The 15,860-nt window shown below is 51.7% G+C and overlaps 1 protein-coding gene across 2 annotated transcripts; it reads right to left on the bottom strand.

Moving 5' to 3' along the window:
• Positions 1 to 3,276: 3,276 nt before the first annotated feature.
• On the bottom strand, positions 3,277 to 13,862 carry VPS4A (vacuolar protein sorting 4 homolog A). 2 transcript variants are annotated; one of them, XM_059044881.2, is made up of 11 exons: positions 13,574 to 13,862; positions 10,213 to 10,324; positions 9,965 to 10,112; positions 8,413 to 8,474; positions 8,196 to 8,315; positions 7,419 to 7,575; positions 6,694 to 6,842; positions 6,249 to 6,330; positions 5,809 to 6,028; positions 4,627 to 4,767; positions 3,277 to 4,141 (listed from the first exon to the last, which is right to left on the bottom strand). In XM_059044881.2, the coding sequence occupies exons 1-11, from the start codon at positions 13,592 to 13,594 to the stop codon at positions 4,040 to 4,042; spliced, it is 1,314 nt and encodes a 437-aa protein (XP_058900864.1). In that variant the 5' UTR covers positions 13,595 to 13,862; the 3' UTR covers positions 3,277 to 4,039. The 2 variants fall into 2 exon arrangements, with proteins under 2 accessions (XP_058900864.1, XP_058900867.1); XM_059044884.2 differs by having other exon boundaries at positions 8,413 to 8,471; positions 13,574 to 13,844.
• Positions 13,863 to 15,860: the final 1,998 nt, after the last annotated feature.

The raw sequence follows: 15,860 nt of genomic DNA, 5'->3' as shown, positions 1-15,860 counted from the left end.
GATCGTCTTCACCAAGTGCTTACGTTTACAAAGGGCTCATGTGTGTTACCTGCATAGTCTCCATTTGTTTTGGATACCAGTTTGCCTGTGGAAGTAAAACACAGGACAGAATGTCCCCAGTTCAATGACAATATTAACATAACTGAGTATTCATACATTTTAACAGGTTCAGATACAGTTTAGGTCTCCAGCTTTTGCTTTCCACCTTTAACAGACCTGGGGAAGACTTTTCTGCTGAGATCTCTTAGGCAGCTGGTACTTGGCTCATTCTTTGGATGGAGGCCATGGAGCAGGGCTGGGGGAGGGGTGATATAGGTTTCCCCCACGATCTGAAAGAAGAGTGTTCTGATGAAACCTTTCCTAAGCTGAAACAGCATAAATTGAAGAAGCAGTTACCTTAGGACACATCTTGCTAACAGATGCACAAAATAAGTGGAGAAAAAGCACAGATTGTCACAGATACAGTACAAAGCTATGGTGGCTTGATGCTGAGCGCAGCTTCCAGGGAAGGAGCTTGCCGGTGCCACTCTGGCAGCCCTGAGTGCTTGCTGCTTCTATAATGGCTCACTGCAAAACAAAAGCTGAATGCTGTTTCAGCTTTCACCTTTTTCGTAGAAGGAAAACCCTCTTCAAATTTCTTTCCATTAGTGAAAACACGTACTAATATAGGTCTTTCAGGGCTTCCCTGGTGGTGCAGTTGTTGAGAGTCCGCCTGCTGATGCAGGGGACACGGGTTCGTGCCCTGGTCCGGGAAGATCCCACATGCCGTGGAGCGGCTGGGCCCGTGAGCCATGGCCGCTGAGCCTGCGCGTCCGGAGCCTGTGCTCCGCAATGGGAGAGGCCACAACAGTGAGAGGCCCACGTACCGCAAAAAAAAAAAAAAAAAAAAAAAAAAATAGGTCTTTCATAAAAGCAAAGCAGTGTAAAGTGAAGTTTCGAAAAGTGGGGGATGCCTGTAGTTGAGAAGGAGCAAAGAGCCTCTTCCTGTCACAATTAGGGCAGAAACAGAAAGCAGAACTTGTGCTTCCTCGTCAGCACACTTATTCTGAAAAAAATAAATTAGCATCATGGTGACCAGTGTTTTAGCTTTAAGATTCTGTCACAGCTTTGTCAAGAGGTTAAGGAACTCATTTCTTTTGATACTTCTTACCTCATTTTTATGTTGAGTTTTGCCATGCAGTTACTCTTACCAAAGTCCTCAAAATCCAAGTACCCATGGAGTAAGAAGTCCAGTAGGTTGTTTAGAGAAAATGTGTTTTAAACAGTAGTTAATTAAATGACCACAGGAAAGACCCATTTTCCAGCATGGCTTTCTCTAAACAGCCAAGCCTGGGGGCCTGTGAGGCCAAGCAAAAGAGAACTGGCTCTCTGTGCATCCCACTTCAGAGAGAAACAGGGCCCAGCACTGCCCTGAGGTGAGGACAGAGACTGAGCCATCTGGGAATCTGTAGTAAGCTCAAACGTATACTGAAAACATGTATCCTTAGGAAAATTAGAATTCAGTGAGCCTCCCTTCTGTTGGACAGTGTTCAGAAGGTCCTGCAGGATGGCATCAAAACATTCTGAAGATTCCTTACAGGCTCTGCGGTTAACAGTCCTTAGTAATGCCTTTGTAATGCAGATCAGTAGTATTTGCCTGAAGCTTCCTGAATCAAGGCCTAAAAGTAAATGATTGCCCAGAGTGGACTGTGGAGAAAGCCTGAGACTACGCTGCTGACAATATATGAAATTTACAGTTGTAACCAAATCCACATACAAAGAAGGATTTGATCAACTAGCCCAAGAGACTACAACCCAAAGACAACAAATTCTTGCATTTACAAGAAAGAAAATCTCTCCCACCTCGGCCAGATACATCAGCTGCAAAACCACACAGATCAGCACCTTGAGCTAATAAAAGTTTTAGAAGTCAACTTCCACAGTGAAAATCAATGTAGGCAGAAGGTTTAGAACAGAATTCCCAGGTAGGGAGGAAGTGAATTTCAGAACAAGCGCTTAGGGAAGGAAATTCCTCTGCACATATTAGCCACATTGAGCATAGCCACCGTGCCAGCCTCAGTAGTGAACAGAACGTTCATTTGCTCTGTTACCGGTGGTAGAGAGATAAATGGCAAGGCAGGGCAGCTGTGAAAGCTGTGACTAGAGCTGTGAGGATGAACCACAGCAGTCCTACAGTTTCTGCTAACCCCTGTGACTTGCCAAGGTGTTCAAGCAGTAGAAATAAGGAAGCAGGTTAAGAAAAAAAAAAGGCAAGAGCCTTCTGATTTAAGTAAAGGTAACCAGACACAACTAAAATGAAGCAGTACAAAGAGGGGGGTGGTTTATAGACCAGCTGTTGGTGGCTGAAGGCACATAACTAATCAAGAATATAATAGGGGAGCTCCTGAGTGAGTGACAAAGATCCCAGCCAGTGACATCTGGAGGTCAGGCCTGCTGATCCACCAGCACTGGAGAGGAACACTGGGCCTAAGCCTTCAAGGAACCAAGCAAAAGTTGGCTCAATTCAGCAGATGCTCCCAACCAGATCAAAGAAACACCACAGTGCAAAGCTAACAAGATCAAGAGGGGCCACATAATCAGCTCTGGACCATTCTGGTTGAAGATACAGAGGAAGAATCCTAGGTTTGGGGAGGGGGAGGAGAGCTACAGCAACCGGATGCCAGGCTGCTTCTGCTGCCCCTCAGACAGCACTTCCAGGGCTGCTAGCTCTGGAGCCTTGGCTGTCTCACTATCAGGAGTCACAGATTCAAATGGCCACAGGGGCTGGACAGGAAATGCAAAGGAGTGAGGCAGTCCAGGTGGAGACGGGTGAGCTGGAGACCATAGTCCCCCTACGAACAAGGCAGGCCCTGCTCAGGTGCAGCTGATAGGCTGCTTCATGGGGATTCAGGTCCAGCGTTCCCTAAACTACTGTTTCAGAAGCCATTTTTATGTCAACTCTTGACTTTAAATGTTGGCAGCAGACCAAACCAAAGCACAACTGCAGGCCACGTCTCGCCCACAGGCTTCCCAGTTTGCAGCCCCTGATCTGGAGGCTGAACAAGAATCGCCCAGGTGCCTTAAACACCCCCACCGCACTTCTGAGGCCTTGGGGGAAGAAAGGTCTCGTGAATCTGACTGGAGAACAGGCCCAGGAACTGCAGCAGCTGGTGACGTTCCTGTTTACTTGCTACTCCATTGAAAAGAGAGCAGACACCAGAGGATCTTTCTAGTAGAAGCAAGTGTGGCCTTCAAGGAGCCCCAGACAAGAGTCAAAGATGAGATCACTCAGGTGGCTCAAGAAAGGAAAAGGATTTATTAGCCCATTTCCTGGACAGGGACCCGGGGGCAGTGGCCGGGTTCAGTGTTCTCACATTCAGAGGGAAGAAGAGGCAGCAGGGAAACCCGCCTGACCGCCTTCACTCGTTCTCATCTATACAGCTTTGTGCTCACAAAAACCATCCTCTTCTCCTGAAGGGAGGACACAGGGCCCGGAGGGAGAGAATGGCTTGGCTTTACTCTTGGCCTTTACAGACAGAGCCTGGGCTGGGGACCCAGGGCATCAGCCATTCTGTTCACACAGAGCAAAACTTGGGTCTAGAAGGGATGGGCAGCGGGGCTCTGGCCAGCCCTTCTGAAGGTCTGCTGCACCTGCATCATGCCCAAAGCACGGGCTGCTCCCGCTCCTTGACGCTTCAGGCAGATTTTAACTTTATTTATAAACAAGACGAAAATCCAAGCAGCATTAATTTAGGGGAACAAAAAATGGTTTAAAAAAAAACCATGGAGGGGCAGGACAAGGAGGTGGTGAGCATCCAGAAGAGGAGGAGGAGGAAGCAGGAAGAGCCAGTATCCCACTGGGTGCCGAATGTGCTTCTGCGTCTCCGAGGCCGGGGAGGCCCTTCCTTCCTGCTCCCCCAGCTGATGGCCAGACAGCAGAGGGGATGCTGTAGTGACTTTAGGACAAGCCCTGGAGCCCTGTCTGGCCACTGACATGGGGAGTACCATGGATTGACCCCAATCAACTCCCACCTTCACCATCACGCATGTGAAGAAGGTTTTAACTCTCCTGTCCAAAGTCCTCTGAGAATTTCTTCACTTTCAGGAGGTCATCTGCATTCACGGTGGGCCGAGTGGTGGCCAAAGACCGGAGCATGTCCGACTGCAAAGACAAGTGCTTGTGGGTGAGGGAGGCTGGGCTCCAGGGCCTCAGCCTGCCTTAGTCTCAGCCCCATGCAGTCCAGGGTGGGAAGAGCCCTGCCGCCGAGGTCACGCCCCAGCCCCTAATGCAGAACTCCCGTTGCCTGGCTTCTGCCTGAAGGCCTCCTGGGGCAGGGACACTCCCCTCCTGAGGCAGCTCATGTCATTTCCAGATAACCTACTTCCGGTTGAGAGAATCTAAGTTCCCATTATTTCTTAACTCATGTGAGAAACTCTTTTCTAACTGCACGCCCACCACACCAGGCCCAATGGCAAACACTTGCCTCACAGAACAGGCAAGACCAGGATAAGGAGAGGCCAAGAACAGTCAGATGAGAGGCTGCCTATGCAACTACACCAAATCAAACTGTGCTAACAGACATTTACTGGTTCCTTCTGTGTACAAAACAAGCTCTGTGTAGTCCTCTTTCCCCGCTGGCCACTTACCATGCAAACCACAGGCTCTAAGAGTTTGTCACCGGGAACATCCATCCAAGTCATCTCCATGGCCCCTGGGTCCCCTGGTGAGCATGGGGTCAGGAGGTCGTCGATCATAATGCTAGGGTTGGTGCGGGAAGGGCCACAGACCTGAAACCAAACAGGAGTTTGACTGGCTGGAGGGGTTGCCCCTTGGCATTTGGCGAAGGGGCAGGACGTCTCAGGTTTCTGAGTCCTGAGCAGAAGGTAATAGCATAGTATGAACAAATGCCTGGGTTTCTAGATCATCAGTCTGATCTGACTGATGCCCTTGGGCTGGGCAGTCAGTGTGGTTCCAAGTCTGATTTCAGAGGTTCGTGATCAGCATGCTATTCCAGCTACTATTCTCTGGAATCTCAATCTGTGGCCCAAATCCCTAGAAAGCTTCCTCTTCCTCATCAACTCCATCAAATCTCACCATAAGTGCAGTGACATCAAAATGTTTTTCCAACTGAAGGCTGCGTGCTCCATTGGCAACATCTCCCCAAATATCCCCAAGGCTCAATCCCTCCCGTCCTTCAACTCTTGACTCAGTGTCACCCAGTATGGCCTATCCTATAAGAGTGAAAACTACCCACACCCCCTCCAAACCTCAGAAACACCAGACCTCCCTCCCCGGCTCTGTCTTCCCCTCATCAGCCTCTAAAAAATGAGTCTTTTTTGTTTGTCGTCTGTCTCCCCCACTAGGAACGAGGCTCCTGTAGGGCAGGGATTTTTGTCTGCTGTGGTCACAAGTGTCTCCCCAACACCTAGAACAGTGCCAGGCACACAGCAGGACCCTCGGCGACACCTGACAAACACTTGCTGTGTGAATGGAGTTCCTCTTCATGGTGTGTGATTTTGTACCCACTGCTTTCAGACATGCAGCAGGGTCTACCACGCACATCAGCACAGTGCTGACTGCAGGGGTGGCAGAGGTGACAGTCACAGTGCCCTGTCCTCTAGCATCACACAATCTGAGATGGTCGCCCTCCAGCCAGAACTGCAGGGGAGGTGGAAGCAGGTGCAACCCCAGGCCCTGGAGTCAGAGAGCTCACTATGCACTTACCCTTGGCTCCCCAGGAGACCCAAAATGTGTCACCCAAGCAGCCAGAAAGCCAATATCCCCTTTCCTGTGACACTTTCTAAGCAATTCCTTGCTGGCCCGCTCACCTTTTTGAAATGTGTTGCTGACTGTACTTTCCTCACGGGCTGCATGAGGGAATCCCGCACGATGATGCTGATGTCTGCACCCGAGTAGCCTTCTGTCTTCCGGGCCAGCTCGTGGATGTTGGCGTCTGTGAGGTTGTGAGGAGTGCTCCCCAGATGCAACCGGAACATCTGGGCACGGGCAGCCTCCTCCGGCAATGGGATATAAATTCGCTTTTCAAACCTAGAGAGCCAAGCACATGGCAGGACCTGAGAGCGGATGGTGGGATGGTCTCAATGGAGAGGCTCGGGGGGCCCTCCAGAAGCCGGCTTCACTAAGGGCTCTGCAGACACGGAGAAGCCGCCAGAGAAATGGGGTCAGGCTGCACCCGCTGCTGCCAGCAGCAGGTTGACAACGGCTGGAGACAGATCTCGGCCCCTGGCTCCTACTGGGGAAGACTCACCTCCTTCTAATGGCTGAATCCAAAACCCACGGGATGTTTGTGGCACCAAGTACCAGAGTCCCATCATTGTTATTCCCCACCCCTGTGGAGAAAGGGAAACACAGACGCCAACTCAACACCTACAAGGATCAGTCAGAACCTGTGGGAAGGACCTCAGGGACTTTGAGTCCTGAACTGGAGCTGTCCCTGTGACACCACTGGCAGGGACCCGGCTGGCTTTACTTGGGTGAAGAGCCCTACAGCCCTGCCTGCCTTGGGAGGGGTGGAGAGGTGGCCGGCCAAGGCCACAGTAACCTCTCCTCAACGAGAAGGAGCTAAGAATTGCTTCTCTGATATCCCCTCCACCGAAAGGACAGTCAGATCCAGCCACAGCTAAATAATGACGCCCTAGGCTGGCTTTAGTGGGGGACGAGAACCAGGGAGGGGACCCGGGACTGGCACACACCCTGCATCTGGACCAGGAACTCCGTTTTGATCCTTCGGGCGGCCTCACTCTCATTTTCATTGCGGGATCCGCAGAGCGAATCCACCTCGTCGATGAAGATGATGGAGGGCTTGTGCTGCCTGGCCAGCTCAAACAGGTTCTTGACTAGCCTGTGAGGGTGAGACACAGGGTTGGGATCCACACACCTGCACACATGCCCAGCCGGGGTCCCAGGCACCACCTCTCCTCTCGCCCTTCCCTTGGAGAGACTGAGACGACAGAAAAAATGGTGGTAACAAGTCCTCCGGCAGCACTGCACTGAGAGGAAGAGCAAGACTTGGCAACAACTTCAAATCCTGGCAGCCCCGTTCATTAGCTCTGGACTGAGGACAAGTCACTTCCCTTCCTCCCCGCCTCAGTTTGATCATCTGCAAAACGGGAGCCGGTGTGGGGAATAAGTTAACTGCATAAAGTCCCCAACAGAGAACACTCAGCTGAAACCCAGTTCCTGTGAGCGCCTTTCCCTTCCCTTCATGAGGACTCACGGCTCCCAAGTTCCCTTCCAGTCTCTGCTGGCTCTGTCAGGACCGTGTCCCACCTGACGAGCTAGCAAGATACCCCTCTCCCAGCTACTCTTCCCGGCCATCCACAGCGGCTCCTCTGGGAGGTGATTCCAAGGGCAGGGAAGCTGGACCACGAGCAGCTGCCAGGGCTGCCAGGAGAGTGGAGCCTGGTGGCTGACTTACTTCTCACTCTCCCCCAACCACTTAGACATCAAGTCTGAGGAGGACACAGAGAAGAAGGTAGAGTTGTTGGCCTCCGTTGCCACTGCTTTGGCCAGGTAGGATTTCCCTGTGCCAGGGGGTCCAAAGAGCAGTATTCCCCGCCAAGGGGTACGCTTGCCTACGAGAAAGAATGAACTGAAGTAAGATTCTTCCTGATTGGGGAAAGGGAACAGAAAAAAGCAGAGGGGCCTTAGTTATGGTAAACACAGTCAGAAATGAAAAGTTCTACCTGACAACTTTGCTCTAGGAGCAAAGGAGTAAAGGGAACTAAATCACCTGCCAAGGGCTTGATCCTAGCCGTGGCTCATGACCCCCAGGACCTGGCAAAGTGACACTGGCTGGCACTGGTTCCTGACCCTGCCTACCACTGAGATGGTCGAGTCAAAGTTCTAGCCACAAAAGTGTTGCTGACACTGGAGAGAAGCCAAGGAGTAGATGACCGTGATGAGCAGCCCTTGGGCCCTTGCCTGCTAAGGGCAAAACAGAGCCGAGTCACCATCTGCCACCTGGGCACCTTCATGATGGGGGCCCTCAGCTGGTGGCCTCAGAAGCCTGATTTTTCTTTTTTTCTTTTTTTTTTTTGGCCACGTCACGCGGCTTGCGGGATGTTAGTTCCCCGACCAGGGACTGACCCGAGACCACAGCAGTGACAGCGCAGAGTCCTAACCACTGGACCACCAGGGAATTCCCAGAAGCCTGATATTTTTGCATCTGGGCCTAAAGTGGCTTAACTGTTACCTGTGAACAAGTGTGGGAATTTAATTGGCAAAATGACAGCTTCTTTGAGGGCCTCCTTGGCCCCCTCCAGCCCGGCCACGTCATTCCACCGAATGTTGGGCTTCTCCATCACGACAGCACCTGCAAGATGAGGGCAGAGCCTTCGACCTGGAGCCCGACTCGCCAGGGGGTCCTTGCCACGTCCCCCTCCCGTCACCACAGGCCTCAAGCCTCTTACCCATCAGCTGTTCTTGCAATTTCTTTTTCTCTGGATTATCCCCTTCACTGTCACTATCGCTGCTGGGAAAGGAGACAGAAGATGACAGGCTGGAGCAAGAGGCAGTTGGCAAGGGGGTTCTCAGAGCAAGGCCAGGCTCTGGCTGCCAGCCTGATGCTAAAAAGATGCTTTCCCTGATCACCAGTGGTGAGAGACCCGCAGACAGGCACGTCGGGGATGTCGGGGCCACACATCACCAGCACTCCCCTCTGGATCCTCCAGGAAACACTCTCATAACCCACCCTCGCTTCTTCATCAAGGGCATAAGAATCGTGGCATGTGTCCTCTCTAGGAGGCTGGTGAGGGACCTGTGCTTTGGCTGGACTTCAAGAGCAGCCAGGCAAGCACTTGGAGCTGTTACTGGCCTTTCATAGGCACTCAAAACAGGACAGCAAGTGGCTATGCCTCCAGGGCCAATCCCTATTCGGACATAAGTAACTTGCCATCCTTAAAACTCTTCCAGCCCTCCTGCCGCTACCTCAGCGTTTCTCGTACTCTGGGGAGTCTAAGCACAGGCGTGTCCTCTCCATCCAGGAGCAGGGCCTCCCCCTCCGGGGAGTCAACTGACACACCACCTTCCTCTCTCCTACTCCCCAGCTGGGCACCCTCCCCTCACCTCCAGGACACCACTGGCCTTTGTGCTCAAACCACAGATGGGAGGTGACAGGCTGTAGAGGGAACAGTGGCTTTAAAGTCAGAAACAGAGGCCCCGGGTGTGGGTCCAGACTCCATCAAGTACCAGCTCTGTGGCCATCCCTGAACCTCTCTGCGTCTGCTGCCATATCTGTCAGATGAAGATGAGAATAACAGCAGCTGACATTTATTCGATCCTTACTGCGCTCCAAGCCCCTCTTCTCAGGGCCTTACCCGCATCATCTCATTTGCTCCTTAGAGCAACACTAGGGGGAAGTCCCACCACCTTCCTCCTCCTACAGATGAGGACCCTGCAGGCGCAGGAGGGTCATGGCACTTGTCCGAGGTCACACGGCTAGAAGTGGCAGAGCCGGGCTAGATCCTGAGAGTCTGGCTCCCCACCTTGCCCGCAGCTTTTCCATACAGATCCAATGAGATGATGTATTGATAAGTGGAAGTCTCCTGTAAAATGCCTGACGAAGGCAGCTGCAGGCATTATCACTATTTTTTGTTTTGATTTGTTTTGTTTTTTTGTGTGTGGTATGCGGGCCTCTCACTGTTGTGGCCTCTCCCATTGCGGAGCACAGGCTCCGGACGCGCAGGCTCAGTAGCCATGGCTCACAGGCCCAGCTGCTCCGCGGCATGTGGGATCTTCCCGGACCAGGGCACGAACCCGTGTCCCCTGCATCGGCAGGCGGATTCTCAACCACTGCACCACCAGGGAAGCCCCATTATCACTATTATGAATAGAATTTCCCAAAAGGAAGGTGCCGGGAAAGTCCACAGCAGCATCAGCACCAAGATGATGGCGACACAGGAAACAGACAGCTGTTTGTGGGGGCTCTGGCCCCCACCAGGTCCTCCGCTCCTCCATACTCACCCCTTGCTCTCACTCTGGTTCTCTTTGACTGGCTTCTTGCCATGCTTCTCTTTATTTCGTAAATAATCCTTCAGCTTCTCTGCCCGGTCTAGGTACTGCATGCACTTGGCTCGAATGCTCTCCTTGGCCTTGTCGCTGTGTGCCTCATCTGCAAAGAGGAACCACGTAGGGGCCCCTGCGAGCCCCTGTGTGCCTGCCCTCCTCTCGCAGGGGCTCTGCGGCTGGGGAGGACCCCACGTGGGACTCACATTTGATAGCGTGCAGGAAATACTCCACGGCATGCTGGTAGAGCCGGAGTGCCTCCTCGTAGTTCTTGGCTTTATCCTCTTCTGTGGCTTTTGTCACCAGATCAATGGCTTTCTGGAAAGGCAAAACATGTAATCCAGTGCTTCCCAAGAGATCCCAAAAGCCCCTGGGTTCCAGGCAGCAGGAATACACTGATAAGAGATATTGCCAGGCCCGGGAATCTGTCAGTCACAGACCTTTATGTTGGCCTACTTGTTCAACATCAACTAGAAAGGCCCTGAAAGGAAGCTTTAAAAGACAGCCGTTCCTCTTCACAATACACTCATACAGTTAAAAGCAACCTCCTTCTCAGTCAAGCAGAAGCCTGATCAAATATCTCAGGTTAGGGCTCAAAGGGAGAGTTCACTTTCTATTTCACAGCTTCGGGGGAAAGAGAAATAGACCTGGACTGAGAGCCTGCAACAGGGCAAACCCCAGAACCAACTGATTGCTGTGCGGTTCAGCATGGAGGCCAGAAACCGCCCTTGACCTCATGGGCCAGAGAGAAGCCAGCCAGCTAGGAAAGTCCTCCATCGACCCAAGAGTTTTATGAGATGGACTTAAAGGGATCTCTGCTTCTTTCTACTGGCCCAACTCACTTCTCTAGGCATATCCAGTTTTAGAAACCACAGCTTTAACAACCCGGGAAGCACTACCAGAATTATCCTCTGCAGGCTGATACAGCACTAGACACCAAGGCAGGCAGAACCCACTGTATACACACAGTTCCGTCCACAGTGAACAATAAGCCTCCTGACCAGCTCTTGGCAGGGCCTGGGCATCTGTGCAGCCCTTTCTCATCTGAAAATAAGAAGTCTCAGAAAGACACAGGGAGTGCTACACAACAAACAGACTGGGACAGATTAGGCCAGGCTGATGTTAAACAAACTCACCAGGTTGAAGAGATGAGGAAAGGTGAATGTTGGCTACTGTTTTCAAGCTTCAGCTCCCTACAATACTTACAAATAGATAATGGCTAGGCACCCTGAACCTTCCTGCATAATTTGTTTAACCACAGCTTCACGTGTCTACTCTCCTCCACGAGGCCCTTTGTCCAGATAGACGTGAAAGTGGTGCTCCTATCACCAGTGGCTTCTAGTTTCCAGAACACACACCCCCAGTTCCTTGGACTTTTCCACTCTATACACTTTGCTTGGGTCTGTCCTTTTGAAAGGGGGGTTCAGAACGATACTCCAGGTATGCTCTGCCTCTCACATGGCAAGGCAGGCCCATCCCCTCCCTCCTTCTAGATACTCCATTAATTAATGCACCTCAGAGTACCTTCGGTTGTTCTGGCAACCATAAATAGTTTTTCACATACAAGAGGACTGAGTTGCAACTTGGAGACAAACAGTTTTGCATAACAGGATGGAAAGGTGACAAATAAAACTACCAGCCCTGCTGAATCTCTAGTAACAGGTGTGCCAAAGGATGAGGATGAAAGAAAAGGGTAACAAAGATTGCAACGACTCAACTCTGCCTTTGTAGCTCCAAAGCAGCCACAGACAATATGTAAACGAATGAGCAGAGATGTGTACCAATAAAACTTTATAGATACTGAAATTTTAATTTCATGATTTTCACATATCATGAAATATCCCTTTTTTTCAGGCACTTAAAAACGTAAAAACCTAGGACACGATGTTTAAGTGAAAGAAGCCAGTCACACTGGACCACATATTATCATTCCATTTATATGAAATGCCCGGAATATGGAAATGCATAGTGACAGAGAGTAGATTAGTGTTTGCCTAGGGTTCGGAGGAATAGAGCGATCAGGAGGGGGGGGGTGTGACTGCTAAAGGGGCCAGGGTTTCTTTCTGGGGTGATGAAAGTGTTCTAGAAGTGATTGTGGTGATGGATGCACAACTATGAATATACTAAAAGCACTGAACTGTACACTTTAAATAGGTGAATTGTATGGCATGTAAATTATATCTTAAAAAAGCTGTTCTTGGGCTTCCCTGGTGGCGCAGTGGTTAAGAATCTGCCTGCCAATGCAGGGGACACGGGTTCGAGCCCTGGGCTGGGAGGATCCCACATGCCGCGGAGCAACTGGGCCCGTGAGCCACAATTACTGAGCCTGCGCGTCTGGAACCTGTGCTCCGCGACAAGAGAGGCCGCGATACTGAGAGGCCCGCGCACCGCGATGAAGAGTGGCCCCCGCTTGCCGCAGCTAGGGAAAGCCCTCACACAGAAACGAAGACCCAACGCAGCCATAAATAAATAAATTTTTTTAAAAAAGCTGTTCTTTAAAAAAAAATTAAAAACATTCTTATCTCACAAGCCCAGTAAAAACTGGGCAGGTGGGATCTGCAGGCCATGTTTGTCGACCCGTGTGATAACAGCTTCTGCTGGTGGATGGTGGGGCTTGGCTTTGGACTCCAGCAAATTCCTGGCTTAGTACCCCACTGTATTCCACGCCTCTGTTCCTCTCTTTTTGTCCACCTGGAGTAACCATCCCTCCTCCACCTCCAGGTATCTGCATGCCCCCCCCCATCCTTTGACCACCCAGCCAAATGCCTCTTCTTCCATGACCTCTTGCCCAACTCCCCCAAGCACTGTGTCTTCATCACTTAATGAACACTTAGTATGTAACCGACACTGTTAAGAATGCTTTTTACCTGACTTACTCAATCTAGAGCCACTATCACAACAACCCTATACAGGGTATTACCCCACTTTACTGACAGAAAACCCGAGATTCCAAGATCAGCTAACGCTTGCCCAAGGTCACATGCTAGTGAGTGGCAGAGCCGAGATTCAAACTCAGGTTTGAGGCCAAACAGTTTCTGTTTTCCGGCCCAGCAAAGGCCGGCAGCACCTGGAGGATGGGTCAGTCATGCATCCAGGTGGCGCCACCCCAGCACCACCCGACACGATCTAGGGAATGAATGAAGGGTCTTTGCCCGAGAAGAGGAAATCGGAGACCGTGGAAGGAGCGGGGGTTTGTTCGAAGGGAAGCAGGAGGAGGAGAAGGAGGAGGAGGAGGAGGGGAAGCCAGCGGCCCGACCGCAGGCCCGAGCTTCCCGGGTGTCGCTTGTGAGGCCCGGGAGAAGCTGATCCCCAGGGCAGTCCCGGGGCGCCGGCTACACGTAGCGGCCTCGGGGCTCTGCGCGGCCGAGGGAGTCGGGCGTTCTGGACGGGAAGCGACCCTCGGCTCCGAGCGCGAGAAAAGAGAAACGGGCGGAGGCGACGACAGGGCGACGGGGCGGGGGCGCGAGGCCAGGGCTCCGAGGAGGCCGCTCGCCCGCCCGCTCGTAGGCCCCGCCGCGCCTCCTTCGGCCTCCTCAAGCTGGGCCGGGCCGCGCGGCGCCGAGGTACCTGGAGGGTTGACGTTGTCATTTCATCTCCTGGGTCCGCCCCACACCCCGCGGCGCTGCTTGCAGCCTCGGTCCGGCCCCGAGAGCCGAGGAGCTGGTCCGGCGCGGGGAGCCCGGCGGGTCGGCGCTGGGCGCGGGCAGGGTGGCCACTCGCAGGGGAGCGGAGTCCGAGGACGAGCGAGTAGCGCGGCCCAGAGCGGTCGGGCCCGAGCCGCGCGGCTTCCCCCCGGCGGCCACGACCGGCACTGCAGGCGCCGCTCCCCGCCGTGGCTGTGGAACTAGGGCCCTGACGGGGCAAGGGGCGTGTCGGGGGTGGGGCGGGACTGGGGTCCCGAGGGGGCGGGGCCAGACGCAGAGCGGAATGGAATCCTCAAGTCCTGGATCCCACTTTGAATAAAACAGCACCTATAGGGCAGTTTTTACTCGCACAATAAGCCTGACTTCCCAGAGCTTTGGGTTCCTGATGTTTAATAGGGTATAATAATAATTAGTATCTACCTTGTCTGCCTTTCGGAGAAAATGAATGAGCTAGCTAATGTAAACAGTGTACCCCACACTGGGGCTCTGTCCCTGGTAACGGTTATTATGAGGCCGGTGGCGCTGTCTGAAGCCAATTCTGTTTTCCTTTATACTACTTTTCTCCTTAGGAAAGTGATTTTCTTAGGCCTCCAAAGCTGGGGGCTCTACCCAGGTGAACTTAAGCAGAGCAGATTGGTTGTTTCACATTCATTGAGTTCAGCATGTCTAAAAAACCAATAGGAAGGATCTAGTAAAGAAAGCTAGCCTACGGGAATAGGACCAAAGCCTAGGTGGGTGGATTGGCTGCAGACCTTACAGTGGGAGCAGAGAAGATAGGTAGGCAACTGCCTACCTAGGCTGGCCAGAAGGGAACAAGAAGTTGGGAGAGTACCTTTGGATGGATTCTGTTTTCTTGGTGAATTAGAAGGAAAGAGGATCTGCTGAGAGAGAGGGAGAGAAGGTAGAAGGCCTGGGGTGTGAGGAGAGTAAGAATGGTTTGAAATCATTTCAAGTGAACTGTGTTAAGGGCAAACCTGGTAAAGGGTGGCAACTTCTATAAATGTATAGAGATGACAATTTGCTTTGGATTTTTCTCCCCGGTACTCATCCGCTCGAGTGCGGGTTCATCCATGAGGCTGCCATGAAGATAGAGCAGCAAGGGAATTCACAGGTTTGGTGAGTGTGGTACTGCAATGGAATCAGGGCCAGGTAAGGTGGGAAGTGAATAGGGAGAAAGTAAAAGTGTCAGGGGACTAATTGAGGACTCCAAAGACTGAAGGATCTCCAGTGGGAACACACTGGAGAGGGATGCTTCAGTTTTTAATTTTGGAAATGGCTGTTTCAGGTATAACACAGTTGAGGGGCTACCATGGGAGCTGGAGGATGGGTGAGATGGAGTGAAGGGGCCATCATCACACACGGGGAGTTCAAGGAACCAAAACACCCGGTGCTGAGCATCCCTGTGGACACCGGAGTCAGGATAATGGCAAGAGTGGCAGGACAAGGCCTTTGAGGAGTCTAGGTGAGATGAGGAGGCAGACACCCTCCAAATCATGGCTTCTCAGCTTCTACCCTGAAACACTGCTCTTTTAGACACTCATGGTTGAGTGGGGAGGCTTTCATTTGATGTCTGGCACCAATGATGTTATGTTATAGTCACTATACTTTTGCATCATTGAGAGCACAGGGCTGGGGTTTTTCCAGGGGCCTGGCACAAGACAGATACTCAATATCTGCTGGAAGAACTAATAATTAACTAAAGAATTAATAAGCAAACAAGAGAGGGACCTAACTGGTGGATAAGTGTGAAACAGAGAAACTGAGAACATATTAACTCCACTTATTTGATAGACTGTTCCAGCTGGAAGACAGAATTAAAATGAAAAGGCCCTACAATTAGAGAGGTTTGTATTAGCCTGCTAGGGCTGCCATAACGAGATACCACAGGGTGGCTTAAACAATAGAAATATATTTTCTCACAGTTCTGTAGGCTAGAAGTTCAAGATCAAGGTGCTAGCAGGGTTGGTTGGTTTCTTCTGAGGCCTCTTTCCTAGGCTTGCATATGGCCACGCTTTTGCTGTGTCCTCAGAGTCTCTCCTCTGTTCACATGAGCCATGGTATCTCTTTGTCCAAATTTCCTCTTCTTATAAGGACACCAGTCAGATTGGATTAGGGTCCATCTTAATGGGATCATTTTAACTGGATCACCTCTTTAAAGGGTCTATTTCCAAATACATTCTGAGGGGCTGAGGGTAGGGCTCAATGTATGA

Source organism: Kogia breviceps, chromosome 18, assembly GCF_026419965.1.
Source record: "Kogia breviceps isolate mKogBre1 chromosome 18, mKogBre1 haplotype 1, whole genome shotgun sequence".
NCBI classification, from domain to species: Eukaryota; Metazoa; Chordata; class Mammalia; order Artiodactyla; family Physeteridae; genus Kogia; species Kogia breviceps.
The sequence above is the reverse complement of the archived record's forward strand: the minus strand, read 5'-3'. Positions and strand labels throughout refer to the sequence as shown.

What these genes read in the sequence shown, in the direction of transcription:
- VPS4A (XM_059044881.2), bottom strand. Translation starts at nt 13,594, where the DNA reads ATGACAACGTCAACCCTCCAG. An exon ending in TGACAACGTCAACCCTCCAG is followed by an intron (nt 10,325 to 13,573) that starts GTACCTCGGCGC and finishes TTGCCTTTCCAG; the next exon opens with AAAGCCATTGATCTGGTGAC. An exon ending in GTTCCTGGTCCAGATGCAGG is followed by an intron (nt 6,331 to 6,693) that starts GTGTGTGCCAGT and finishes CTTTCTCCACAG; the next exon opens with GGGTGGGGAATAACAATGAT.